The sequence below is a fragment of the Blennius ocellaris genome (assembly GCF_963422515.1).
Source record: "Blennius ocellaris genome assembly, chromosome: 16".
NCBI classification, from domain to species: domain Eukaryota; kingdom Metazoa; phylum Chordata; class Actinopteri; order Blenniiformes; family Blenniidae; genus Blennius; species Blennius ocellaris.
The window spans coordinates 9689962-9717179 of NC_137665.1; the positions used below are offsets into that span (position 1 = coordinate 9689962).

The 27218-nt window shown below is 43.9% G+C and overlaps 1 protein-coding gene across 1 annotated transcript; it reads right to left on the reverse strand.

Annotated features, from left to right (window-relative positions):
* On the reverse strand, positions 1-26853 carry LOC308141865 (Na(+)/H(+) exchange regulatory cofactor NHE-RF2). The gene is made up of 6 exons (XM_080512102.1): positions 26262-26853; positions 25213-25515; positions 7401-7622; positions 2977-3130; positions 2494-2612; positions 1-2385 (listed from the first exon to the last, which is right to left on the reverse strand). The coding sequence occupies exons 1-6, from the start codon at positions 26466-26468 to the stop codon at positions 2221-2223; spliced, it is 1170 nt and encodes a 389-aa protein (XP_080368228.1). The 5' UTR covers positions 26469-26853; the 3' UTR covers positions 1-2220.
* Positions 26854-27218: the final 365 nt, after the last annotated feature.

The window sequence follows — 27218 nt, forward strand, 5'->3', positions numbered from 1 at the left end:
TGCCATATACACTGCATGAGTTTATTGTACATACATGAGCCACAGTACCAGAGACTGTTTAGCTGTGACCGAAAATACAGAGTGAGCTCCGAAGCACACAAAACTCATGCTCACCTATGATTTAAGACATTGTGTGCAAAGATTGAAAATGTGAATGAGTTAAAAAAAAAAAAGAAAAAAGTCTTCAATGCTTTTGTAATGTTTTACATCAACATTGCTTGGATGGCGACATTGTATACCTTCCTAACACACACACACATTTTGCAGCGAGCGTGTGTGAGCATGTGTACGACAGCTGTCCCTGTATGTGTAATAATCCTCGGTAAGCTCCATGGCTCCCACAGTCTCTTACGCTAGATCCTCCGGAGCATCTCTGACCTCACCGTGCGCGTTCCCGACACAGCCTCCACCCAAAGTCTGCGAGTTCGACAGGAAGCGACCAGGAGCCAGCGGCTCGCTGAGCTCAGCACAAAGACAAAGAGGCAGAAAAGAGACGGCGAGTCTGACTGTGTGTTAGACAACCTTGCCCAATCTGCTTCATGAACTTCTTTAAAATGAAGGAGAGAATATATGAGATAGCTCATAATTTCCGTTAAGGGTACGTTTTCTTTAAATTCATTCCAATTATTAGATTCATCCATCGGATTTATAAACGCTTCACCCAATCAGAGAGACAGTCATGTGTACGGATCATTTTAGAGTCACAGATTAACCTAAAACACATGTTGTTTGACCTTCTCAGCGTGAGATACTCACCACTACACCCACGACACCACCCTGCTGCAACCTTACAGTTATTTTACCCAATGACTGAAAGCCGTTTACAATCTCAGTTCCTCTCTAGACTTCATATATACATAAAAAGGCAACAATTAATACTGACTTGTTGTTTCTTATCTTTCTGCTTGGCTCGCATTAAAATTTTCAACAGATGATCTAAAATTGTAACGTGTCCTCCTTCTTTGCCTTCATATTAACACCGTGCTTTCAAATTCAAGTCACACTTGTAAATACCGTCCGCACACGAGACGACCTTCACTTTACATCTGCATCCCCGCCTCTCTCTCGGGAGCCACCCGATCCCACCCGGCTGCGAACCTTCAAATTATCAAAGTGTCTGTCGTCGACGTCAAATTCATTTTTTTCCGTTTCTCCAACATTACGAAATGACGAATGACGTCCAGATAAACATGGACTCTTGTTTCCTCGATGTGCCAGCGCATGTCTCTGTGCGTGATCTGAGTTTGCCCTCTGCTGTACACATCGAGCTTTCACCAGCGGGGAAACTCATCCTTCATGTCGCCCCCGCTCTGAGAGACGCAGATCGCTTCTGCTAAATGTGCCGGCATGGATCGTTCATCCAATAAGCTTGAAGCTAGTGGTGCCTCCCTTTGTGAGGCCAGTGTGCACAGGAAGAAATCTGGAGGATGAAATTAGTGGAAATACACTTTTCATGACTGTTTATGAAAAAAAAAAAAAACCTAGTGAGAAATTTGATCTCATCTTCTGATAATCAGTTGATTAACTCAATGTAAAAGTAGATACGTGAGCAATACACTAAAAACAAACATCTTGGTAAACAGACGATGGATGGGCTGGAGGTGGAGGGTCTCAAGTCTTTCACAGTGATCCGTCTTTAGGCGTTTTCTTTTGACCGGAGGGCCAAAACTCCCACGACATCCACAGTCGTTAATGTCACAGTGTCTATAAAAAAATCTTTAAGATGCCGTCCGCGGTGACGGGATAGGGTTTATTTATAGTTGTTTATAATTCTTAAATATAAAAATAGTTGCTGAAAGGAGTTCTTCGGAGTAGAGAAAAGAGGAAATGGGGAGGGGGGGGGGGGTCTTTGCAAAATTGTGCATACATGTCCGTGATACTCCAATGTGATTGCAGGAAATGCACGTGAAGATTTGATGTTCTTTTAAGCAAATCAAAAGCTTTGTGGAGTCATTTCGCTGTTTATTTGTGTTGCATGTAAAAAAGGCTAAACAGTGTCTGAAGAAGGCTCAAAAAGTCAAATCCTCCTGACAGCTCTATCCTTTGGTCGTATTTATTTCCAGTAAAAAGTGATTTTTGTTGTGTGAGTCATCGTCTGTGTATTTTGAAGGGACTTTTTTTTTTTTCTCCCCACAATACAAACTAGGCAACTCCGGAGGGGGGGGGGGGGGGGGGGCAGCAGAGAAACTTTGGTCCTTTGGTCTCTGAAGAGTGTTTGTCTCAGAAATTACTGAAGAGCTCGTATTTCTTCATCCAGTCCATCTGCGGCGCCTTCTTCTTTTCTTTGGAGTGGACCTTCATCTTCTCCTCTGCAGCCGTGGCGCTCAGACTCAGGCCCGTCTCAGCGAACGGGTCCTGCAACCGGGCGCCCTCGTCGTCTGCCATCTGGACGGGTGAGGTGGCGAACGCAGATACACACACGGATTGGGTTATTAATCTCGAGTGGAAAGCGACAGACCGAACGAAGCAACGTGGTCGAGTGCAGACACTCACCTGCGTGCTGTTGCCCCGGCTGCTGAGGTCTGAGCGTGTGGACCTGATGGACTGTGTGGTGGAGCTGCCGTTGATCTGAGGCCCCGAGGAGCCGTTCGATATGGATGGTCCGTCGTAATCTGTGCGCACGGTGAACGGGAAAGAAAAAATATATTTTCAAATCTAACTTTCTTCATAATCCTTGTGATCATGAAGAAAGTTGAGCCATATACTGGTGTGATTATGGCTCACATACGGTCGGGTGTACGGTATTCTGTATGTTTACGTGTGCGAGTCGGTGCACTTCTCTCCTTTCTTGAGAGGGAATAGTTTGTAGTATGAAAACATTGAATGGGGCCACATTGTGGTTTGGTGGTTCGTACTTTCACCTCACAGTATAAATATCCCAGATAGAGTCTGGGCTTTCTGTTTGGAATTTGCGTGCCCTCCCCGTGAGTGTGTGTGTGTGTGTGTGTGTTTTAAATTCACCACATGCGTTCCCACCTTTGAGATGGTGGACTGTGGGAATCATTCCCCTCCTCTTGAAATGTTCGTCTGTGTCTGGATCCACGACCAGCAGCCAGGCCTCGTCTCCTCCTTTCTTTATGAAGGCCACCACCTCTGCGTGCCTCATGCCCTCGATGTTGACGCCATTTACCTGGAGGACACAGGGGAAAAAAACAAAAAAACAAAACACAGGAGGGTTATTTCATGTACAGAGGGAAATATGACGAGCATCTAAGAAATAGCTTACAGGTGGTTTTACAAGCTCGTAACCAAAATTCGAACCACACAAATTAGCTGAGGAGTTTGACTGACAAGTCCATCAAACGTTTTCATTTGATTCAGACATCATCACTTCCATGGCTCACATCCTAGTAGATTTAAAGTAAAAAATAAATTGCAATCACGTCTAAAATAATAATAAGCGAAATGCTTATTCAGCACTGTCCTGACAATATCAACACTTGATGAAGCAAACAATAAACAACTTTTACAATTAAAAAAAAAAGTGCACCATAAAGTTTGAATTGTCTTCTATTTCCAATAACTGCAGTCCCTGATTAACTCTATATGTGCCAGTGCTGGTGTGAATATGTTTGAGAAGCCAAAGAAGCTGTGTTTACCTCACCTATCCAGCAGGGGGCGCCATGTAACCACACACTGCTTGCACACAGTTCTACGCGTTATTTCAGACTTCCTGCACCTAATAAACACAATTTAACTCCAACTCACGCTGTGACTGGTGGGTTTATAGCGTTTAGGTCAGCTGTGCCTGCAGCTGTGGACACAGCCTGAAGCTATGGTGGGAAATGTACACGTGCAACACTCTGAACACACTTGTAGGGGTCTACAATGGTGAAAGCGTCACTCTGGTTCCTGCAGCCATTAAAGCAAGTGTGTGTTGAGCCTGGTTCTAATCTCGATGTACTGTTTCGACAGGTTTGTCGAGACCTTGGCTCGGGGGCCGGGAGCGTCACACCACGCCAAGCTAGTGTTGGTACACGATCAATTATTGATGGCTCTCCTGGGCTCCAGCGATAGTGTGGGTTTCAGATGTCAGTGTGCCGAAGGGGAATTTGTTTAAAATTCACTGCTTATAATAAGAGCAGGAGGGGACAAAGAGAAAAATCAAGCTCTTCTCGTTTATTTTTGCTCTCATTGCTGGGTGCGAGAAATGAAGCGAGACGGTAGAGTAGAGGCTAATCGCTGCAATGAAATGGACTTTATGGGCAATTTAGGAAAGGAAGCAAATGGGGAAATTGGGGGTAGTAAGAAGAGAGTGGAGGCAATACAACACTGTAAATATAACGGAGCAACGTCGGATCAAACAGATGGAAAATGTGAACTGCTCCTGTCGTCATCAAAAGCGTTTAAAGAATATTTTTGCCCCAGAACACACGGGAGGCTGATTAAAACAGAGATCACTGGCCATCAAGGCAGTTTGATACAGAGAGAACAAACATCTTTGTATATGGCCTAACAACGAGGTGTTGTGTCATGTTTCACGCACTTCATTAACGCTCCATCCCACACAGGTTCTCTGCCTGCTGGACTAATTAATACAAGCTATAGGAACCCTGTGAAATCTTATTTCTCATGGGATGGATCCTCGGGGAATTTCTTAATAATGTGTGGGTAAAAGGAGAGTTCCACCTGAAGTTCACCATTATAATTGTGCGCGAGCATTGTGTGAGATCATAAGTTTGTTCCAGTACATTTGCCCTGGCTTTAATTTTTGTGATAAGAATGAGCAACTTCTTTCAGTTATAGCATGCAAGTAAAAATGAATTTCTACTATTGTTTCCAAATAGATTCTGTGTAAGATGCATTCCAGTAGTATGTTGTCAGTGGGGCCCAGTGTTCTTCCCCTACTGACTTTGGCTTGTTCTGCTAGTGGCGGTAACATAAGCAGATTTAACTTTTTCATGTTCATGTGCTGGTATTTTTTTTCTTCATCCTCTTGCAAAGGATTCTGATGTATGCCATTTTAATCTCTATCTCATCCATCCATCCATCCAGCTTCAATTCCACTTAATCCAATTTCGGGTTGTGTGTTGCTGGCGTTGTTTCCAGCTGACTGTGGGCCAAGGCAGATTACACCCTGCCACAGTCACACACATTGACACTCACTTATGGGGAATTTAGAGAAACCAATTAGCTTCAAATGCATGTTTTTGGACTGGGAGAGGAAACCCGAGTACCTGGAGGAAACCCACGCATCCAATGGGAGAACAAACTCTTTACAGAGGGGCCCTGAAGCCCAATCTGAACTTCATCCAGGCACATTCTTGCTGAGGTGAGAGTGCACGGAATTCTAAAAGCTAAACTAATCACTATGGCAAGTTTCATTAACTTAAATGCCGACCTGTTGAATCAATTTACAGCAGCTACAGCCACAGACTCAATTATCTTATCCTTTATGGTTTCACCGACCAAAGAAAATAAGCTCATACTGAAAAAAAAATGAAAACATTCTTTGCAATGATCCACCGTTTTCCCGTCATGTTCAAACAGAGCGTCTGTGTTTGTGGGAGAGATTAAACTGATAAGGACGCAGGTGTCAAATCTGAAGGGCACAACAATGAACAAGTGAGGGTGGCACGCGTTTGCGTGACCTTTGATGCCCCGCTGCAGTCTGTGCGAGGTTCGGAGTACACGCTGCTGAAGCAGAAACTGATGAGGCGTTCACTGGTGTCAGAGCTTCTGCCAAACGTCGACAGAAAGCCGAGCTCTCATCATAGCCTTTACAACGCCGACACACTCCAGTGTAATGGGGCGTGGTGAGAGGAAAAGACGGGGAGAGAGAGAGAGAGAGAGAGAGAGAGAGAGAGAGAGAGAGAGAGATCTGTCATGGTTGTTCACCTCTCTAACGAGCTGCTGACAGATAACACAAGCGCTGTCTTGATGCATGGTCAGAGACGGCTGTAATTATTGCGCACGCACGCACGCACGCACGCACACACACACACACACACACACACACACACACACACACACACACACTTATTTATCAGGTTTGTTGTCGTAATATGTGTCTTAGTGAGTGAGTGTCCTTCATGTCTCCGTAGCGGGAGGTCAGGGAGGTGATGGACTGTTACTGTACTGCCATCTGCGACCTGCTATAGACAGGATGTTCCCCACAGAGTCTCACCATCACTTCCACGGGATCAGACTCTTCCACGTTTTGTTTACAGTCTGTATTGCTATCGATCGACCGTTCAATCAGCCCTCTACAATATGTTTGCTGGGCATTAGATACTGATTGCCTTCGTATGTTTGTGAACTCAGCTTTGCCCAATGGCGCCGAGCAAGCACAAGCGTGAAGTACTACAAAACAGCAAACCGTCATTTTCATGAGATGGTACAGTACTGCAGGGATAACTAGTGTTGAGCAAATTACTGACAATAATGTTTAGTAGTGAATACATTTCACTTACACGGTGCTTCTTTACTTAGTTAATCATATTCATAGTCTACTCATTATACCTTTTCTTATCTGATACACTTTTTTGTTTTATTAAGAAAAAAAGAATTAGATATACTGTATAAACACATTGTCGTTTTCACTGAGAAGAGACAGACCCGAGGTTGACACTCCTCACGGTCGCGATCAGCTTTATTTATCTTCTTCCATATCACCCAGTCTGACATACAGTAAAGCCCAGGTCCCGGCTCCAGGTCCTCTTATCCTTAGAAACACAGCAGCATGACGGCCGCTTATATAATGACAGCTGAGATGGTGGACCGAGAGGCGGTCGGTATTTGGTCAGATGAGGGAGACGACAAAACCTTCTTGGCAAATCTTCTATCTCCAGTGGCTTTAGTTTGAACTTCAGCTTCTAAAACTGATCGATAATCCACAAATGAGACCTTATTTATTTGGAATTTTTTTGTTGGATTTAGATAGCCTTGGATGAAAATGTTGTACAGAAGAATCAATTTGTTTTTGTCAGCTCATATGGAATAGAAGGTTGCTTAACTTAACTTGTTTTTATTGGCATGCTATGGAGAAAATACCCACTAGATTCAGATCAGCAAAGCCTTAAATGGAAAGCTTTCTGACACGAATCTAACTATTCTGGAAATACGGGTTTAAAATGCACAACAATACAGGGACTTGGCAATGAAAACAACATGCATGAGCCTGTCAATCATGAGTTCTGACATATGCCAGACTGACACAGACATTATGAACACTAAAGATGTTTCTGGTGACTATTTCCTCTGTTGACTCAGCAAAAAAAATCCCAATTAAGACTAGTCTAAACTTTGAATTAAGTCTCCACTGGAACAAAACAAAACTTTAGTGTGAGTGAGAAGTACATTCAGATTAGGACATTTTAATGGATTATGTTCTATTATTTAAATTGAAACACATACACATCAATACACACACACACACACAACACCACGCTGCTTCATACCTCAATGAGCCTGTCTTGCGGCCGGAGCCCAGCGTGGTCAGCAGGTGATCCGGGGTCCAGGGAGCGGATGTACTGGCCAGGCCGCGAGCGTTCGCTGTGGAGATTGAAGCCGTAGCCCGTCTCTGCTCTCACCAGGTGGCAGAGACGCGGGACGGGCTCAGACGGGTCAGCCTGGAGCTGCGACTGGGTCTGGGAGTTCGCCTCAGCCTGGGCAACAGCCTCCTGGAAGAGAGAGGAGAGACACAATGTCTTTGTGTAGGACACAACGAGGATTATGTTTCTACATTTGCATCCTTTGTCAATTTATAACTAATAATGCCCTCATCTGGTTCAAGTGTTAGGGCTCTGTGGCAGTAATACGACCACAATCACACTCGGGGCAGCTTCACTTCATGAGAGGTGAACCAGCTCAAGCTCTCACTGTGGCTACAGCAAACAGAGCTGCACGGCATCGTAATACAAGTTCATGCAATTCCTATGAATGAAAAAAAAAAAAAAAATTGAATGAGTGCAGAAGGAGTCCAGAAACACAGCCTCTTATAGGAAAAACATGCAGGTTCAACTTATTCTTGATTTGGTTTTAATGTCTCAAGCACACACTAATAATCTAATTGATTAGTTGCTGTGGTTCAAATTATTGTCTGAGATTATACAGATGTGATTAAAAAAAATTATTATATGTATACGTGTAAAACATCATCAATATAAACCTGCTTAGATGAACCACAGGAGCTTCAGGTGGAGATTAGATTATTCAACAGCTGCAGTCTCGTTGACATTGGAATACATGACAACATTGGCAGTTTTAATGCTGAAAATGCACACATTTTAAATGGCGCGGCGTAGAAATATGTAGAAAGCAGCAGTGAGTCAGGCAGACATGGTGTTTTCAGCAGAGCTTGTGATGATTTACGAACACATGAAACAAACCTTTCACATCCGCAGTGAAGAGTTTATACAAATATATGTGATCGGAATGAATTCAAGGAGTAATGATGATATCACCGCATTGTAAACAAACATGTTCATATTCTGAATAGCTTTGTGTGATCACGTGGACCTTTTCAGATTTTCTCCCTTTTCATGTTTTCATTCAGTTGGAGAATGGATTTCTGATTGTATTGCAGCGTTTTTCATTGTGGAGAGAAAAATGTCCATTTGCAGCATCTCTCTCCCATCACTCAGCCTGAGTGAAGACATTTATAGAACCTGTATAATTGTGCCCAGAGCGCTACAGTGTGATCGCACTGATTTCCCGCCTCCACACTCGGGAAGAAATGTGCTGCTTGGTGGCCGGCTCTGTAACCCCAGTTCATATTAGCGGTGAGGTAATGGCCAGGTAAAGGTGGTGTTGGGTGACCTGCGGGGAGTTCACCACGTACACAGTACTGTACACATGTTGTGCACATGAGACATTTCATATTCCGCAGTTTGAGAAGTCTTTTGTTTCCACTGCATATGTGAAGCTCGAATCACAATCCAGCTCTGTGTGGGATAAAAATACATATAGAGCACGTGGGCAGAGTGAGAGAGGGGGAGAGAGAGAGAGAGAGAGAGGGAGAGGGAGAGAGAGGGAGAGGGAGAGGGAGAGAGAGAGAGAGAGAGAGAGAGAGAGAGATATGAGACAACGGTAGTGATAACTGCACATGATGGTTGATGACAGCTTTTTTTTCCCCAACTCTTGAACCAAATTTCTCAAAAGCATCTAAGAAATAATGAGAGAAGCACAGCTACCGCAACAATTCCTACCACTGAAAACCCTTAATAGTAATAAAATAACACAGATGGCAACATATAATTTTCATTTTAGGCATCAATATCTTTAGAGTAGCAGCGTTCTGGGCATCTTGCCCTGAATTGTAGCGGGAGAGAAGGAGAGAGCTTTGGAATAATTTGACTCTTGTGAATCCCTGCAGATAAATGTTTTCCTGGCTGGACGGGGAGTTTCTGGGTTAGGAAACACCAGGTGTGCATCATCCAAGGGAGATGACAACATATTTAATATAAGCTTTATTGATCTAGGTAAGGGAAGAAAAGCACAACAGGACGAGAGGACGCGGGAGAGAAGGGAGGCCAAGAGGGAGAGAGAGAGTGTGTGTGTGTGTGTGGGAGGGACTGAAAATTAGATGCAGCGAGAGGGTCGAGAAAGACGGTGCAAGAAATTAGACAGACGGGTTAAGAAATGTGCAGAGCCCCGAGAGAAGTGGAGCAGACAGAAAAACAGAGAGGCAGAGCGATAAGGAGGGGAAAAAAAGAAAGAAAGAACGAAGATGACAGAAGCTTCCAGTGAGAGACGAAGGCGAGGAAAAGAGTTTGCATTGAACATAAACAGTGAGCGCTGCACAGCTGGGAGCCATTATGTGGGGGAGACGCAAGTGTCTGCCAATCTAGCCTCCGACTGCCTCTCGATGCCTGTCTGCACCCCACTAATCACCCCTTCGGGCCTGTGCCATCTCTTAAACTTCCAAGTCCTTGACGCAACGTGTGTTTGGACACTTTAATTTGTCTCTGCGATCGTGTTTGAAGTTTGCGTACGATTGCAGCGGATCCGGGTGTCGATGACAGAGAATGCGCAGCCCCACATCTACATGCATTAATCAAACTGTAAAGAACAGGGAGCCTGAAGCTGCAGTCTCCAAAACAAGAGGCCACCACACTGCATGTAGCCACGGTGCTTGTTTGAAAACTTGGTGGTTATTGTGGGAAGAAAATGTTTAGATGAGACAAAGAAAAATGACTTTTTCCCCGTTGTCAGCAAAGTAGTTTCTCATAGCAAGAGCTTTCAGCATCGGACGTGTTTTTGCACACGGGAGGGGAAGCAATAGGAAGTGCTGGCAAAACACAAAGTCTGGGTTTCATTGCAGGGACTCGCGTGTGACTGCAGCACGACTCGAAAACAAGTTCATATGGAAAAATTCTGCAGTAAATCTGCCTGCTTTTCTGTACGGAGACACTATGGAATATTTCACACCCACTGCAGAGCGTTATGGAGTTTTTAATGTCCCACAATGCACGTGCACACACACACACACACACACACACACACACACACACACACACACACACAGGAAGTGATGTGGAAGGGACAAAGTGCCATCCCATGAATTCCAGAAGTTTCCTGCTACAATCAGCTTTTGTTTTGATCAGTACATGCGGGGGAGCGTATACAGTAGACACACAAACGTGTGCTGGACTCCGTGAGTGGCTTAATACAGTAAGAACAGATAAAGATACACTGTAATGTAAATGATATTTCACATCCCACATCAATGACTTGATACAGCAGAGGTCGAATAGCACTCCTTCAAAAGCCCATTATATTGCATTTAAAAGTGCATTCAAGTAAGTGGGAAATGGGAATGGTCCAATTTACCAGTGGGAAAAATCGATCTGCATGCCGTCAAACTCATATTTGCCAACTGAGAAAGTGCAAGATTTAGGGAGGAAAATTGCCTATATGCTTTATGTGGTAAACACAACACTTAATAGATTTTAAAGTATATAATATGAAAGTCTACTACAAAGGTGGCTTCCTAGAGTAGTTTCTGTTCTCCCAGGAACCCAACAAGCCACGTGAAAACTCAGGAATCAAAGGATGTGGAGTGTGTTAGAAGTCGTCAGGTATCATTCACTAGCAGTGTGTGACATTTGGCAGCTTTACTTGGATTTTGAAAGTAGCTTTAACTACTATAAAGGAAGATTTTGATTCTGTCGTTGTCGAGAAAGAAACAAGAAAACGCACATCCTCTCGTCAAAACACCCGACAAGTCACCACATGGTGACCAATGCACATTACGGCATTTTACTGTTTGTGTGACAGAGGATGAAGACATACGACTTGTTCTAGCTAATTTGTTTGTGTCTGTGCACACAGACGTGTATGTATGTTCACCGCTTTTGTAAGCGGCTGCTGGCAGCGGCGTTGGCAGGTGATGAAACTGGATCGCAGCTTGTTGAATAATTGAGCGGTGGCCTACTGCGACGGATGGATCATGACCGCCGTTAACCCTTTCACAGCCAAGGATCACTGGCTTGCTGCTGGCACACAACGCGACGTATGTTTCGACGAGTGCACAGGCACATGATTCAATGCATAGAAACTATGCATTAATTGTTGAGCTGTGAGTGTGTGTGTGTGAATGTCCTCTCTGTAAACTTTACAACTTGCAACCGGCAAGTCCCGAGTCAGAAAAATGCAGCTAACATTACTGAAGAATGCCAAACGACAGCCTAGTTTGTCACATCCACACGGCGTACACAAATAATGTGTCAGATGAACAACATATCTCACTAAAGGCACTCATTACAGAGGCCGAGAGAAAAATCTTACAAGCAGGTACCTTGAACACGAGAGCTGGAATCCAATCAACAGTTAAGCAAAAATAAGAAAGCATTTGGTCAAAACATTTATAGAGAACAACCAATCTGTGGCTAAACTTGTTCTGTGAGCCTGCCATGATTTTTTTTTTTTTTTAATGACTTTCCATAACTTGAGTTCTTCCACGAACTTAAAATCTCAAGCTTGGTTTGTTATTTCTGTTGCTCAGCTTGGAAAAATCTCACTTGGGTCGACAGCCTGTTTTCCAGCTGGGCTCGCTGCATAGAAATACCAATAAGTGTCCAAAATAGATGAAAATACTGACTTTTGCTGTGGTGACATGAAAATAAATGTTCAGAATACATTCCAGTGTTTTCCTGCAACTGTTGCTACACAAGAAGAGTGACTCCTATCGCCAGTCTTGTTAAATTCATATCCAAAACCAAGTTGCATACCCTGAAAGTCACACACACAAAAAAAACACTTTTATTGAAAATGTTAAGCGAAAAATCCTCTGTTCTGAGACTCTGACACACTCCTAATCAAATAATCAGATGACCAACAACATTATTTCAGTACAACTTGGTAGACGTACGTGTTTATTCATTTTGCAAATTCCTCAGCAAAACAACAGGTTAGAAAAAGGAAAAAAATATCCTGCTTATCTTCTTGCAATACGCATCATCAGTGGCTGAGAGTGCTGACTTTTGACCTGGGACATCTTTTTATCAAAGAAAATAAAAACAAACAAACCTCACAACAGATGCATATTTTAAAACTCAAAACAATTTTGAATCGGTATTTACATAACATCTCGCTAACCTGCCAGTAGAACCAGCTCGTCAAGAACAAACAGGGCTTCTGCAGTGGAAACAGAGGCCTGTTTTTTGTTCCAGTCACAGATGTAGTCACAGTAACCGGGGCCATTCAGAGGACTCTCACCGCTCACTGTTGATGTGCTTTCAAGACCTTCAGCATTCCACTTGTCTGCATCCTATGGATTTTAATTAAGATGTGCACATACGTTTGTTTCCGTCCCTTGTCCTTGCCGCATGTGTGCATGCGTTTTAATCGAGCAGAGGTAATAATAGTATTAATAATAATGAAAGAGAAAAAAATTTGATTTCAGCCGATGGAAACGCCCTCGAGCGGATGCTTCCTGGCAGCAGCGATGTCTGAAGCCCACTGGATGTAATTTACAACAGAGCTCTGACTGGAAACGTTGCTGATGTTGCATGAAGTGCAAACAAGCAACAGCACATGGGACTTTTTTTTTTTTTGCTGAGGTCATGTTTGACAACCAGATGCCACGGAGACGGCAGCGCAACCAGTGTAGCCAGTTTCATCTGTTAGCGGTATCTAAGAGAGAGGAACAACTTCAGCATGCAGGGTGACCCTTCAAAAGTATGTTGAACACGGTGTACAGACATGCATATCTGTGGTATCTATGATCATAAAGGTGGACTATCACAGTTTCTGCTGACACGTGGGTTTACTGTCTACGTGACAGTTCAGTGCATACTTTTCAAAAGTGCCAATTAAAAGAAAAACATATGAAGATCATTTCAAAAGGCTACAACAAATGTGTGTGTGTGTCTCTATGTGTGCACCATCCACACGCTTCAAGTGTTGAAGTGTTGCTCAATCAGATGGAGAACGAGTAGATCTGGTCAGTTCACAGAGGAAGACATGGGTGAGACGACAGTGAGAAAGAGGAAGAATTGACAAGCAGCTGGAAACAGGCAGAGGAGGAATCTTTTACAGCTTGTAAAAAAACGAAAACTGGGGATAGCATCAGTATGGCAAAGAGAAACAGGTCCAGCAGAATGATGCACAGGATGCGGATCACAGGAAATACAGGCACGGGGCTACAGAGAGAACATGAGAATGCAAAGTCTGGCAAGAGATGTCGATAACCAACTGTTTTTTTTCCCCGCTGCTGTTGTGCTGTATTGCGTAACAGCTCTGCGATAGGCAGACGAGCAGTGTGACTGTTTGGTTTGTGTGTCCAGAGCTGCCCTACCCGGACAGACCCGCTGAGATATGTTTACAAAGTTCCCCACTCTGCTGCAGTGTGTGTGCGTGTTTGCTTGCAAGCATGTGTGTGTTGTAACTCCAGCTGTGTTAAAGTGTTTCTTTCTATCGCAATTTAAGGCGAAAAACGAAGTAAAGGTGGAATGTGTAAAACTGGGAGAGAGTGCATCTTCCAAAATGACTGGAAAACTGACATACAGTGTAGCAGGGTAAACTTAATTCGTCATGGGTCGGGCTTTTATAATGTACCCTTTACAGAGTAAATCGTGGTAACTGCTTGGACTCGGCACAAGAATTTCCTGATGGACAGCACAGGTTCAGGGTTTCAGAGCCAAACCTCTGTTTCTTATCACACGTTAAGGTAAATTATTGGACAACTGTGGTTTGCTTTCATTCTGTGCCTACGAGGGCCGATGTCATGTCGGTTTAACAAATGTAAAGCAGGAGTCAGCGAACCAGCATTATCTGTCTACCTTCACCTCTAAACCTCTCAAAGCAACACAGAATTCACTCATCAGCCACTTGTGTAATCTAATGAGATCCATCAGCTCTGCCTTTAAATTGGACTTTTACTAAGGTAATAATATTCACACTCCTGTCACGCGGACGTCAGACCTACCCTTTCTCTGAAACTTCTCAGTTTCTGCGTGGGAAGGTCCCAGTTTGACCAGATACATTCTTCCAACTGGGATATGGGACTATTCCTTAGTGTAAATTATTCAAGCCAAACATACGGATTTCATATGTGATGCTTTTCATTATTCTGAATGTATTTGTGGAGTTTGCAGCTCATTTTCATGCGTTATGCAGTGTTTTGACTTCAATCTGAAAGAGAAGAAGCGGCAACTGTCACATTGCTCCACAATCAGAGATCCAAGTCACAAATGAACCTGGAAGTGCAGGAAGATTCAGTAAAGTCGTGTCTTCCTTTTTGTTAGTGAGGCTATATTTGAGTCGGACTTTCTCCCATTAAAACCTTCCCAAAACAAAGTTTATTATGTCTGTAAAAGTCTTTAATCCACTGCTACAGTGTGCTGTGAGACCTCGCTAAGAGAAAAGCAGTAGTTGTGGTTCTCAGCTATAGTCTAAATATCTGCTAGAGTGGCCATGCATGTTGATATCTTTTGTTGCTTAACACTTCAAACGCCACCGTGATGCAGCCTGCGAAGCCAAAGTCATGGAACTGTCATTAGACGCACAAGCCTCGTGAGGACAAACAAATCATTCAGGTGTTACAGCTCGAGGCTGGACTGTCGCAGAGCGCAGCTAAGAGCAGGATGGATATGAAGACAGTCAGTTTACGTTGATGTTTGTTATATTTGTTTTGGGTGTTGTTTTATTAAAGTTAAAGCGTAATACTTTCACATACATACAATATAATCCACAATAGAAAACACTTGGATTCCTATATAACGTAAAAAAAAAAAAAAAAAGCACAGTATTTCATATCCATTGCATTGGATCAGTGTTTTGCTGTCTTTCTTAATTGTGCAGAATCTTTGGAAAGAAAGAAAGCTGTGACCCACAGAGCACAGCTTCTCTGAGGACCGGTCATACGAAGGAAACTGGATTACCCAGAAAAGCAACAAAAAAGACGAATGCAGAGAGTCCAGAATGATGCTCGGTATCAGTTTACAAAAAGGCCTGGCCTTCTGGGAGATAACAGCAATATCAGCCGTTCCCTGCGAGTCAGTTTCATTTCACGGTTAAAGCTGATCATAAACTCAGTGAAAGTATGCAAAGACAGAGAAAAATGAGAGAGAAAGAGGGAGAGGCGACTCAACAGGTGGTTTAAATCTCGCCAATACATTCTCTCCATCTGTTTCTCACTATCTTTCTGCACTTAATTCTTTCATAATCTCCTATTTATTTTGCATTTTCACCCCCCCCCTCACACACACACACACACACACACACACACACACACACACACACACACACACACACACACACACACACACACACACACACACACACACACACAACACAGTATGTCTTTCACATCAGAAACAGCCTGAATAAAGTGGCTGCAAAATGCAACATTTCTGCCTATTAGCATTGAAATGTCAGCTTTAAACTGTGTGGGCTGCTGGCAATGGTGGAATATTCAGCAGTTATGTGCTGGATTGTGTGCGTGTGTGTGTGTGTGTGTGTGGTCAGAAAGGAGCTAGTATTTAAGCATACAGTGTTTATTTTCTCTTCTCTCGTTCTCAGGTTATTCGAGTCTATATTTAGGCATTTAAATAAAAAAAAATTCCATTAAATTCACAACAGTTGCTCACACCACCGCGACCCCTGTTTTTTCACATGTGACAGGTCGGCAGTTCATTTTGGTGACATCATGTTTTTGGGCGTGTGTCCACGCCTCTGTTATCAGTGTGAGGCAGATATCTCTCCTGCCCGCGGGAGGTTCGTTTTTCACAGCGAGAACAAAAATATTTGGATCAGTCGTCAATGTTGGTTTACTGTCCTAAAATCATAGCTATATTTATAGCTAATCAATTTAAACAAATTCTGGCTGCTCCAACACAGAGATGACCCACAAACACACGAGGAAGCTCATGCAAACTCCACAAAAGCAGGCTGGGATTAGCCAAACTCAAAATGACAAATTGGAAAAATCTCACATGTTAAAGAACATTTTAAACAACCAAAAGCTTCTGCTCTGAACGTGTCTGTTAAAACCTCCCTAAGGAGTGAAGGATACTGTGAGTGTGACATCATGGAGACTAAAACAGTTCTCTAGCGAGGAGACCTCATTAGCTTAAACTAATCCAAAGAGCTCCAGGAATATATACGTTTGGGAGATATACTATGTGCTTTACTCATTTGTCCCTCTCTAAAGCATAATGAATCAATTACAGGGAATTCCCGCCTGCTGCTCTGCCGCACACATCCCCCTCGCACACAAACACAACCCTCACCTCACACACAGACAGATCAAGCTTCCTGCCCTCGTTTGTCAAGTGTTACTCAAGCATCTCTCCAATTCCCGGGTGATCCATAAGGATACAGCCCCTTGTTTCCCATTACATCTCCTCCCCCATGGACATGCAAAGGATGGCTGCAATTAAACTGCTCCAAGATGTTAGAGCTGAGCAAAACAGAGCCGGGGCCGGTGGGACGTCAGAAACAATCGGCCGTGTGTGAACGCCGCGCGGATTGATGTGTGGGAACTGATGCAACTGTGAGTGCAGGGAGCCGCACATTAAAAAAAAAAAAAAAAAAAAAAAAGAAGTCAATACGTGATGTGACTGAACTTCAGGAATAGAAGGGAGCTGCGAAACAGGGCAGGTGTGACGCTGAGGTTGACGTTGAGTGTGCCTCGCCTCGCCACACTATCATCAGCACAAAAGACGACTCTCAAGGACTTCTTGCCTGTTTTGTGAGCTCTTTGTATTTACAGTGTTTCTGTAAATACAGAAACACGCGTCGTCGCCTCCGGCATCTCTTATTTGCTGGCAGGGCTTTTGTGTGGGCAGCTGATCGATTTTCACCCCGTGCGCAGCAGACCTACACTTCCAACAACTGATATTTAAAAGATGAGAATATGAAAAAAAAAAAGGGCATGAAAACAGGGCGTTTAGCTCTCAGATGGCCACGTTTTATTAGTAGATAACCTTAAATGTGAAACTGAACACCCTCCCAACGATTACAAGTTGGGCTATAGGACCAGTCCCAAATGAGTCCAAGATGACAGGACAGAACAGGCGTGTTCTTTTACTTTGGTTATGCAAAAGTAGTGCATAGTGTAACTATATATAAAACACTTAAGATTTAGATCAAACGTCCACAGTGCTACTGAAACCACTACAGGAAGTTAGAATTCAGGAAATTGTCACAGCTTCAATACATCATAAATAACATGAGATTTACCTTTTAAATGTGTCTTGATGAGCACTTTATGAATCATGAAATGCACCAGAGGACAGAGCTGTGTGTGTGTGTGTGTGTGTGTGTGTGTGTGTGTGTGTGTGTGTGTGTGTGTGTGTGTGTGTGTGTGTGTGTGTGTGTGTGTGTGTGTGTGTGTGTGTGTATATCAACAGGGGCTGAATTTGAATGTATTATTAGCTCAGCAGGGGTAGATACTACAAAGAAACACACAGCTGTGTTCACGCTCACATATCATCCTACGCAGGTTTACCACAAAGCTCTTAGTTGTTTGTTTCTCTCCAACATTCCCCACCTAACTAACTCGCCTCGCCTTTTCTGTCTCTTCAGTTTCCTCAACACACACAGGCAAACACACTCTCCTCCATGTTTTCACTCCAGGAATTTAGTTTACACACTCGCTCTCTCTCTCATGCACGCAATTACGTACACACACACACACACACACACACACACACACACACACACACACACACACACACACACACACACACACACACACACACACACACACACACACACACACACACACACACACACACACACACACACACACACACACACACACACACACACACACACGCACGTTAGCCCCTGACGTAACAATACTGGTATTCAAAGCAGGGGCTGGATCTTTCACATCAGCACCAGATGTTAAATAATGCCCGCTTGCTTTATTATAATACGAAAAGAATACAGGACTGTTAATTCATCTCATCTTATCGCATCCATAGATAATTCAATTTCAAATAATATCCACCGTCATGAAGACAGTTTTTACATTATTTTCATAGTGACACAAGCTACTGCCAGTGTTTGACCGTTTCCATATTACAGTATCGACATGAATCTTTAGTCGGTGGTCACACGACAGGCCTCCAGACAAACTCCTGGGCTGTGTGCTGTTACACGAGACTTGACAGGCATCTTTTCTTCCCCATTATCACAGCAAAATGAGAGCAATGTCCAGGCAACAGGATGAAAGAGAGAGATGTGACTCACAACCAGAGCTGAGCCATCATCCCATTCTCTGGTGTCACACACTAATGGCCAGGGATAATCAAATTTTGGCAACTGAACACAAAAACCAACAGGGTATCAGAAGACCGGTGTACAAAAGAGGAACGTGAGCTCTTTGCCACGGCAGTTTTTACAACTGGAGTGGGAGATCATTCTCAGACGCAGTGACAGGACGTGATCACGCAGAAGTACAGGCTGAACCTTCCTGTTAATTGTCTCCACTTGACCAAACCTGTTCAGGTAGATTTATAACCACAACATAAACATCGACGACAGTTACAATCCAGTGTTTCACAATTTTACACCTAATCAGTATGTGAGTGCAGCGAGTGAGTTGATGCAGGTGCTCAGCTGGGGCTTTACTTTACTTTAAAAAAAAAAAAAAGAAGAAGAAAAGAAATCAGGTATTCAATGCAACAGATCCACAAGGTAGCTACATCCTGCAGTTTCTCTCAGACATCTCCTGTGTTGCTATTTCAGTTGATCCTATCCTGACCTCTAACCTTAAGTCTTGACACTTGACCACTGGGATCTCTATGGTTCTCACACACAGATGTTTTTCACTCAGACAAATGGACTGCATCTGGATTGCTGACGAGAACTGAGCTTCAAAGTTCTCCCGAGGAAGAATTGGTAAAAAAACAACAACAAAACCAAAACAGCTGGGACTTTTCTTGTCTCGTTTAGTCTTTAGTGTTGTTTAGATGGACATCAGCTTTTATTTTGCCTCATCACATGGATCACACGTGTGTCGTCCTGTAGCTGAGCACAGATGTGAATGTAGAACTGTGTCTTTGTGTCAGCACACACACGCATACTGAATAAAAAACAAGCGAAATGCTGAATGTACAAACAAACCTGTATTAGATCATTGATCATCTGAAAGTTTCAACCACGCATGTATGCAGTTTGTGTTTGTGTGTGGGTGGGTGGTTGGCTGTGTGTGTGTGTGTGTGGATGCTCTCTTCAAGCAACAGATGTGCTTCTGACAACCCTACAAATCCTTAACATGATGTAGTGATGTTCATTAAAGTACACAGAGGCCTTCTTGTACTGCCCTGTATGAAAACAGGACAGAATTTGTTCCTCCTCAGTTAATCAGAGCTAAACTTCTCAAAAACACAACTCATGGCTGACCTATCAAAGACAGACACACATTGCGTCATTTGCTTGAAGACACGTAGGTTCCCGCAGAATGCTTTTGCTTTGTCATGAATCGCTTATCCCGATGATCTTTGCTCTCTTTAAACCGTTAAAAAAAGTGATAAGTTCATCACGAAGCTCGACTGTCCTGGCAGCCACGGTGTCCAGCGCACTTCAGGACGGCCTCGGTTTTGGTGCAGCAGGGCAGCAGAGAATAAGTGAAAAGCTGTGACATATTGGCGATGTGGTCGGGGCCTCGCCCCCAACGGAGAGGGAAAATTCAGGTCAGGGAGAGGTGGGGGGAGGAGAGGCCCAGAAACAGTGTCTACAACAGAGCGCAGCACTTTCCATCAACAAAGCAGGAGCTCGCCCGTCTCTTTGTGTCTGTGGAACATATTCTCGCTCTAGTCTCTGTGAATTTCACAAATTTTAAGATACTTTTCTCCCACATAAAACTATCTGATAAATCTCAAACTTTCAATGCGATTCAATAAGACGTGCCATTAAATAATGTTTGAGTAGAAAGTGTGACATTTCTTATAACAAATAGTGTCGCTTGTCATAGAGTTCACATTTATAATAAAAAGCACAATCGTAGCACAGAGACGATAAGGCCTGGTGAGTATTGCTTGACTCATAAAGGAAACGGCAGCAATTCTCAGTGCAAATGTTCAAATATGTTGCTACTGAGAACCACACATTTGTGTAGGGGTGTGCACTTTTGCCTTAAATTTGAGCCTTTGTATTAATGATGTCTGCGTTGTAGCCCGAGTAATGAGAATTGAGAATAGCTCCAGAAGTGGAAAGTACAGAGGATGAAGGGATGAATGATTGGACGATTGAATGAATATAGATGGATGCATAACCAGCGAAAAAATAACGATGTGTACTAATGTGTGCATTCCATGCATTAAACACGTAAAATGATGAAAACGACACAAAACAACTTAGAAGAGACATAAACAGGAAAATGAATCATGTTGAATTTGCCTGGAGCGTGAAAGGAGGATATGAAGTGATGACAGGGAATGTGAACCAGGAAAAACGTGAGGCAATGACAAAATATCTCCTTTCCCATGTCTTATTTACAGCTTCGCTTTTCAGTCATAAGAACACAAACTATAGCAAAGTCCGTCAGTAGCTGACTTTCATACCTTTAATTTTTAGTGGGTTTTTCCTTTTACGAATAAAGTTAAATCGTCAATTCTCCAATTTAAACATACATCAAGTCTCCTATCTGAAACGTGTGTGTTTTAGTCAAGTGCAGTCCCTCGGTGTGTGTGTGTGTGTGTAAAACAAGCCAGTGTGTCTTTGTGTGCAGTTCTGTATTCGCTAGTTAAAAAAAGGTACTGGTGGGAAAGTGACATCCAACACTTTATCTGAATCTTCAGTGCTAATGACACACCCACGTGATGCGCATCAGTGCAGTGTGTGTGTGTGTGTGTGTGTGTGTGTGTGTGTGTGTGTGTGTGTGTGTGTGTGTGTGTGTGTTTGTGTGTACCAGGACGTACACACACAGAGCACTAACACCTCAAGTGTGTGTTAAGGTAAGATGATACATGTCAGCGCTCCCATCCTCGAAGCATCTCTTTGGTTCTCACGGAAACTGGCTCAGGCGTCAGTCTTTATCTCAGTTTAATATCTTTAGTTCAGATTATGGCGACTTCAGGCAAGTCGTAATGAGAAACTAAACTTTCTGAGGATACGAAAGATGAAATGACTGAGCTGAGTGGAATTGGCACAAGGAACAGTGATTAAAGACGAAAAGCAAAATGAAAAAAAATAACTGAATGGCATCAGTGAGCCTTTCTTAATAGTATTGGACAATGATTAGGGGTGCTGTGTTCCTGCTATTGTTCTGAGGTTTTATGAAACGGTATTTGAAAACTATTGTTCAGGATCTATTAGCAAAGGCAGACTTTAACGACACTGAGCTCCTCGTCAGTCTGCAGTCTGGACGACTGACCGCAGGGTCACAAGTGTAGAGGGTGGTGGTGGTGGTGGGGGGTGGTTAGACATGGTAGGAATGCAACTGGAAAAGAAAAAAAACAACAACCTGGGGGGTGATTGGCCAGAAAATGAAAGGAAAATACAGGCAGTGTCATGTAACCTGGGGAAGAAATGCAGAAACACATCTAGTGGGGGAAGTTATTGGAGAAATGTGCAAGTGATTACAGTTGCTGAAAAGTGATCCGCATTTCTTTTATCTAAATGTGTGTGCAAAGTCTGCGTATCCATTCAGGGCAACAAGGACAAATCCCTGCTGCTCTCAAAGAGAGGGGACTATAAAGAGAACATATAGTTATGTTTTTTTTTTTTTTTTTTTTTTGTACATTTTGTAGATATAAAATCTTGGCTTTTGATTCTCCAGCCATACTTTGAAAACACACACATAAATCAGCGTCCAGATAATCCTGCAAGAGCAGCTGGCTTTCAGAGTCGGACGCAGTCGGTCCTCCCTCATCGACTTTCCCAATAAGTTGTGGCTTTAGGGATGTAAACAGGATGTACTGTGTTTTTAAGGCATTTGTGACCCCTTTTCCCCCCCCCCCACATGCTTTTATTGACAAACTTTAAATGTAGCTAAATTAGTGAGTTTTCATTTGTTTATCACAGGGGATTTTTTTATATATATAATATTCTGGCAAGATTTGGATTTAAGTGGATGTTTTCATTTCTTTTTCTTTTTTTTTGTAATTAACTTTGTGGAAATCAATCGTCCAACTAATTTCCTTCAGTGCTCTTCCCCTTTAAACCTACAGTTATCAAACTTAGTGTCATGCTGGGTCATGCTTGTCATCAAATATTATAGTGTGAGATGCTGCAAAACCAACAAATGCCATGCTGTTAGATGTGTTGTGATGGCTGTCTTTACAATTTAACCAATAATCAATGCTTTGGTCATTAAATTTGGCGTTGTGACAGACTTAACAGGCACAAGCACGAATAACCCTCCCCCCCAGTATATGACTTAACTACACTGCAAACCTTTCTCCATTCCCTCTGCCCCACTGGAGTGGGGGGGCGGGGGGGGGGGGGGGGACTTCCTGAAACAACTTCCAACAAATCTTCAAGGTTAGTGCTGGCTGCTCTCAGTCCCTAATCCCCCCCATTTCTCTCTCTGTCTCTCTCTCTCTCTTTCACTCCTGCAATCGTTTTCTTCTGCATTTTCTAACCTATAAAATATGAGGAGAAATGTGCTGCTCTCAGCAGTCTCCCTCTATTTTTCAACACAAACTCAGCTGACTTCTGCCAAAATCGCATCCAGAGGAGCAATGAGTGTTGTAATTCTTCCCAGCTATGTTTCCCTCTCTCATGGTTTCATTGCCGATCAGAGTTTCACTCTGCTTTTGCCGCGGTCAATTATTGCCAAAGCTGCCCGCCGGTCGCATGGATGGATGACCGGCACACACGACATATCGTGCCGTGTCAGTGTATCTGTGGTGGAACAGCTTCTTTTGAGATGCGACAGGAAGCAGAGATGCTGAACAGACTCACAAGGTACCAATCAAGTGACAGAAAAAGAAAGAAAAAAAACCCCTCCACAGCTGCGGCTCGGACAGGAAAAAGTTCTTGTTCACTCGCTAATCAGTGACTCAAACAGCAGCGTAGACACCGTCTTCGAATTGTTCTCCTGGAAGATCCGACCTGCTAATGTCTCTTGGCTCGTTCCCCCTCGGTTTTCTTTCCATTTCTTCATTAGAGTCATTAAAGACGGAAAGAAAAACGAGCGACCTCAAAGTATTTTCCTTAACCGCCCTCATCCAAGCTTCGGGATTTCTCCCCATCGGCCACAAAGCCAGAACTGAACAAAGACATACACACAGTTAAGATCCAACTGATTGGGCCTGTCACTGCTTCTCGTAGAAAAAAAAAAAAAAAAAAGTGCTGCTCACATATTGGCAGGGCGAACCTTAAGTGAAAACACATGTCTTGTGAATGCAGAAAGCAGAAGTTGAGTGGCCTCGTCTGCCTGATAGGGACCCGTGCGAAACACGATCTGATCAGAGTGGACGGAAACACATCCTGTTTTCCATGTCAATGTGGAATAACAGCAATAAACAGTGAATGGCAAAAAATGATAACATTTTATCCGTTGCTTATTCGGGATTATGTAACACGGATAGCGAGGGCAGGTGAATAAACACATAATGATGAGAAGCAAATTGCGCTGTGATACTCTTCCAGGCTTGGCCTTCCTCTCATTGCAGAGTCAACCACATTGTCCACGGCAAGATTCCTGATTTCTGACAGGTACCGCCCTCCAATCCCTCGTGACTTCTTTGAACTCTAACACGACATCAGGAATGCTTTCAGATGGCTGTGTTATCCCTTCAGGACATACACACACACACACACACACACACACACACACACACACACACACACACACACACACACACACACACAAGAGCAGTCACACAACATGCGTGCACGAGAGCCTGCAGAATTACCACAAAATATATGAATCTCATCTCAAACTGGCAAGACGTGAAGAAAACAAGTGTGCGGTGCGAGCACGTGCGAGTTGAGGAGAATCTGTTGAAGGAGGCGACTCACGACCTGCAATCTGTTCGCTAGTGTGGCTCATATTTTTAACTTGTGCTTGGAGATTTTGTTGAACGTCCTCGGACGACTTGCATTTGCCAACAATGTAACAAACTCCAAGCGACATGCAGATATCAGACAAGCCTGAATATTTCGTACCATTTTCCATCCATTTGTCTTTTACACTGATTGTTCTAAGCAGTGGGGGCCACGGGGGCACTGGAGCTGAATATGGGTGAGGCAGGATGCCTCGCTGACAGGTTCAGCAGACCAGCACAGGACAAACAGAGAGAAAGTCACGCACTCACACTCACTTCAAAATACAGCACCTCAACATTAACCGTCAGTGATGCGATATGTGATGGATCAGAGAGCCCGGATGTTGAAAAGTAAATAAACAATCTGTGCACCAATACCTTGAAAGTTCACTGACATAACATATTTTTTTCTCAAATCTTTTTTTTTTTTTTAAATCATCTAAAACGTTTAAGAAACAAATGAAGATTCGTCAAGCTGCAGCACGGCATCATTTGTGGCGTTACGCATAAAAACCGACATGCAAGACATCTGACAGGTATCGCAGATGCTGTTCTGTGCCTTCCCTTCATTTTTAGTCTTTGTGCCGAACAAAACAAACCCAAACTGCCAAACCAACGTGTGTGTGTGGTCCCACTGTTCTCATCTCCTTCTTATGAAGACAGTTTCCTCCACAGCAGGCGCACCTTCATGCTGCTGTGCCTTAATAAGTGCACACAGCACTGAACGATAAGCTGTAATCATCGGAAGGCAAACACCGCTGCAACAATCCCGACCATCGCTCGTAATCCCCGCATATCCTGCTGTGATTGGAGGGTTTACCTTCTTCGCAGCCTTGGATGGTGACCTCCTGGTGGGCTTCTGCACCTGGCCGCCCCCTGTCATCGGCTGCTTCGACACCGAGCCGTTCTCGCGCTTCTTGATGGGGGACGACGGGGTGGAGGTGGGCACCTGGGGGGGTGAGGATGCTGCAGGAGGAGGGAAGGTCGGCGTGGGGGCGCCAGTCCCGACGACGGCCATCTCCTCCGTGGCTGTGAGGCGCAGGCTCCGCAGAGTTTCATGCGTCTCCTGGTCGACAACCAGCAACCTGGTCTCATTCTCCACCGCCTTGATCCGCTGCACCACCTGTGAGAGGGGAGAGGATGGCATGACAAAAAGGCAGTAAAAGAACTAGAATGTCATTACAGAGCAATTACAGGGGGGAGGCATATCTCAATCTCACCCCAGGACTGATTTGAGGAAATAGCACTTTCCTAGGGTCAAATACTGACTGGTTGTTGTTGTTTCTCATGGAAATTGAAAAACCCAAGGAAGCAGATTAGTTCTGAGAGCCTCAAACAACATGCTCAACAGGTTTTTTTTTTTTAATCTCTGCTGCAACAAGGTTACAGAGAAACTCAATACACCGAACAAGGAGACTCTTGTTTCTGCTGTTCCCCCCGTGTCTTCAAGCTTGGGAAAATACACATCTGAGGATTGTTTCTATTTGAATACCAGCCCAGGATGAGAGTGGAGCTACAACAAACGCAGACAGGCGTTGATGGATGTCAACTAAAGTGGAGATACTCAAACCAGATGAAAGAGACGAGCGTGTCTGAAAAGCTGTTGACTGTTTGTCAGATGCAGTTGTTCATGTTATACTAAAGTGCAATTATGAATGCGTAAAATACAGAGGAACTATGATGGAAGCAACTAAATCAGGACGAGAAGAGAAGCACAGCAGCAGCAGCAGCAGCAGAAGCAGCAGCAGCAGCAGCAGCAGCAGACTTGAGTGGCCTGATTGTTACAGATGCAAACATCTGCCAGTGACCCGCTGATGCCCCCTCTGCTCGAAACACAACCTGGGGACCAACACATTCATGTGCACGTGCCTGGTGGTGCGTCTCCCTCTCCACGTTCACTCCGTTCACAGCCACCACTCTGTCCCCGGCTCGCAGCCCCGAAGCTTCTGCGGGGGAATCGGGCTCCACTTTCCGGATGAACTGCCCACTCTTTCCTTTCTCGCCATGCAAGTGAAATCCATACCCGTTGTCCCCTTTTGTCATGAGACAAAGCCGCGGTTTCCGCTCGCTGGCCATCCCCTCTGTTCGTTCGGAGCCTCTGTGTCCAGTAAAAGTTTAATAACCAAAATGCAAATGTGGGGACTTCAGGAGAGCGGCCGCAGGGCTAAACTTTCATGGCGCACGAACATTTCTGCACGTTTTCTTTACAGATCACATCAGAGCAACACAAAAGTACAACATTTAAAAAAAGAAAAGAAAAGAAAACTCCCAAATGCAACCCAGAAGAATAAAGTCCAGCGTTGAAAAATGCATGCAAACTGAAAAATGTGAGCAAAACAGTCCCAACAGATCGCGCGTCTTGTCTGCAAGCTGATGCGCACTGCAGGCGACTCCAAAACGGATCCGCGCGCTGGCACTTCAGAGTATCCGGGGACTCGAGAGCATCCAGCCAGGAAAAGTGTCAGAGATCAGCAGCTGCTCTCCTCTCCTTCAACATTCATCCATGGCATGTGCTGTGAGGGCAGACGCTCACTTGGGCAGCAGTTTTGAGCATCGCACCGCCGAGCGCGCAATAGCACCACCCCCCTCCTCCAGAGGGGTCTACCTGTTGGAGGACCGGCTCCAGCAGCGCAAGACTGCGAGCATTGAAAGTTGAAGCAACACGGCCCCCGTGTGTCAGGAAGCGGAAGTGTAGGAAAATCCGAATCTGGAACGGAATGCTTAAAAATTACAGAAAGTCGACAAAAATGTACGTCCATCGAAGCAAAAAAACCTTAAATTCAAGTACGATAAAATACTAAATAAAACAATTTAATGAATTCAATT

What these genes read in the sequence shown, in the direction of transcription:
- LOC308141865 (XM_080512102.1), bottom strand. Translation starts at nt 26,468, where the DNA reads ATGGCCAGCGAGCGGAAACCGCGGCTTTGTCTCATGACAAAAGGGGAC. An exon ending in AGAGGGAGACGCACCACCAG is followed by an intron (nt 25,516 to 26,261) that starts GCACGTGCACAT and finishes CCCCTCTCACAG; the next exon opens with GTGGTGCAGCGGATCAAGGC. An exon ending in CATCCAAGGCTGCGAAGAAG is followed by an intron (nt 7,623 to 25,212) that starts GTAAACCCTCCA and finishes TCTCTCTTCCAG; the next exon opens with GAGGCTGTTGCCCAGGCTGA.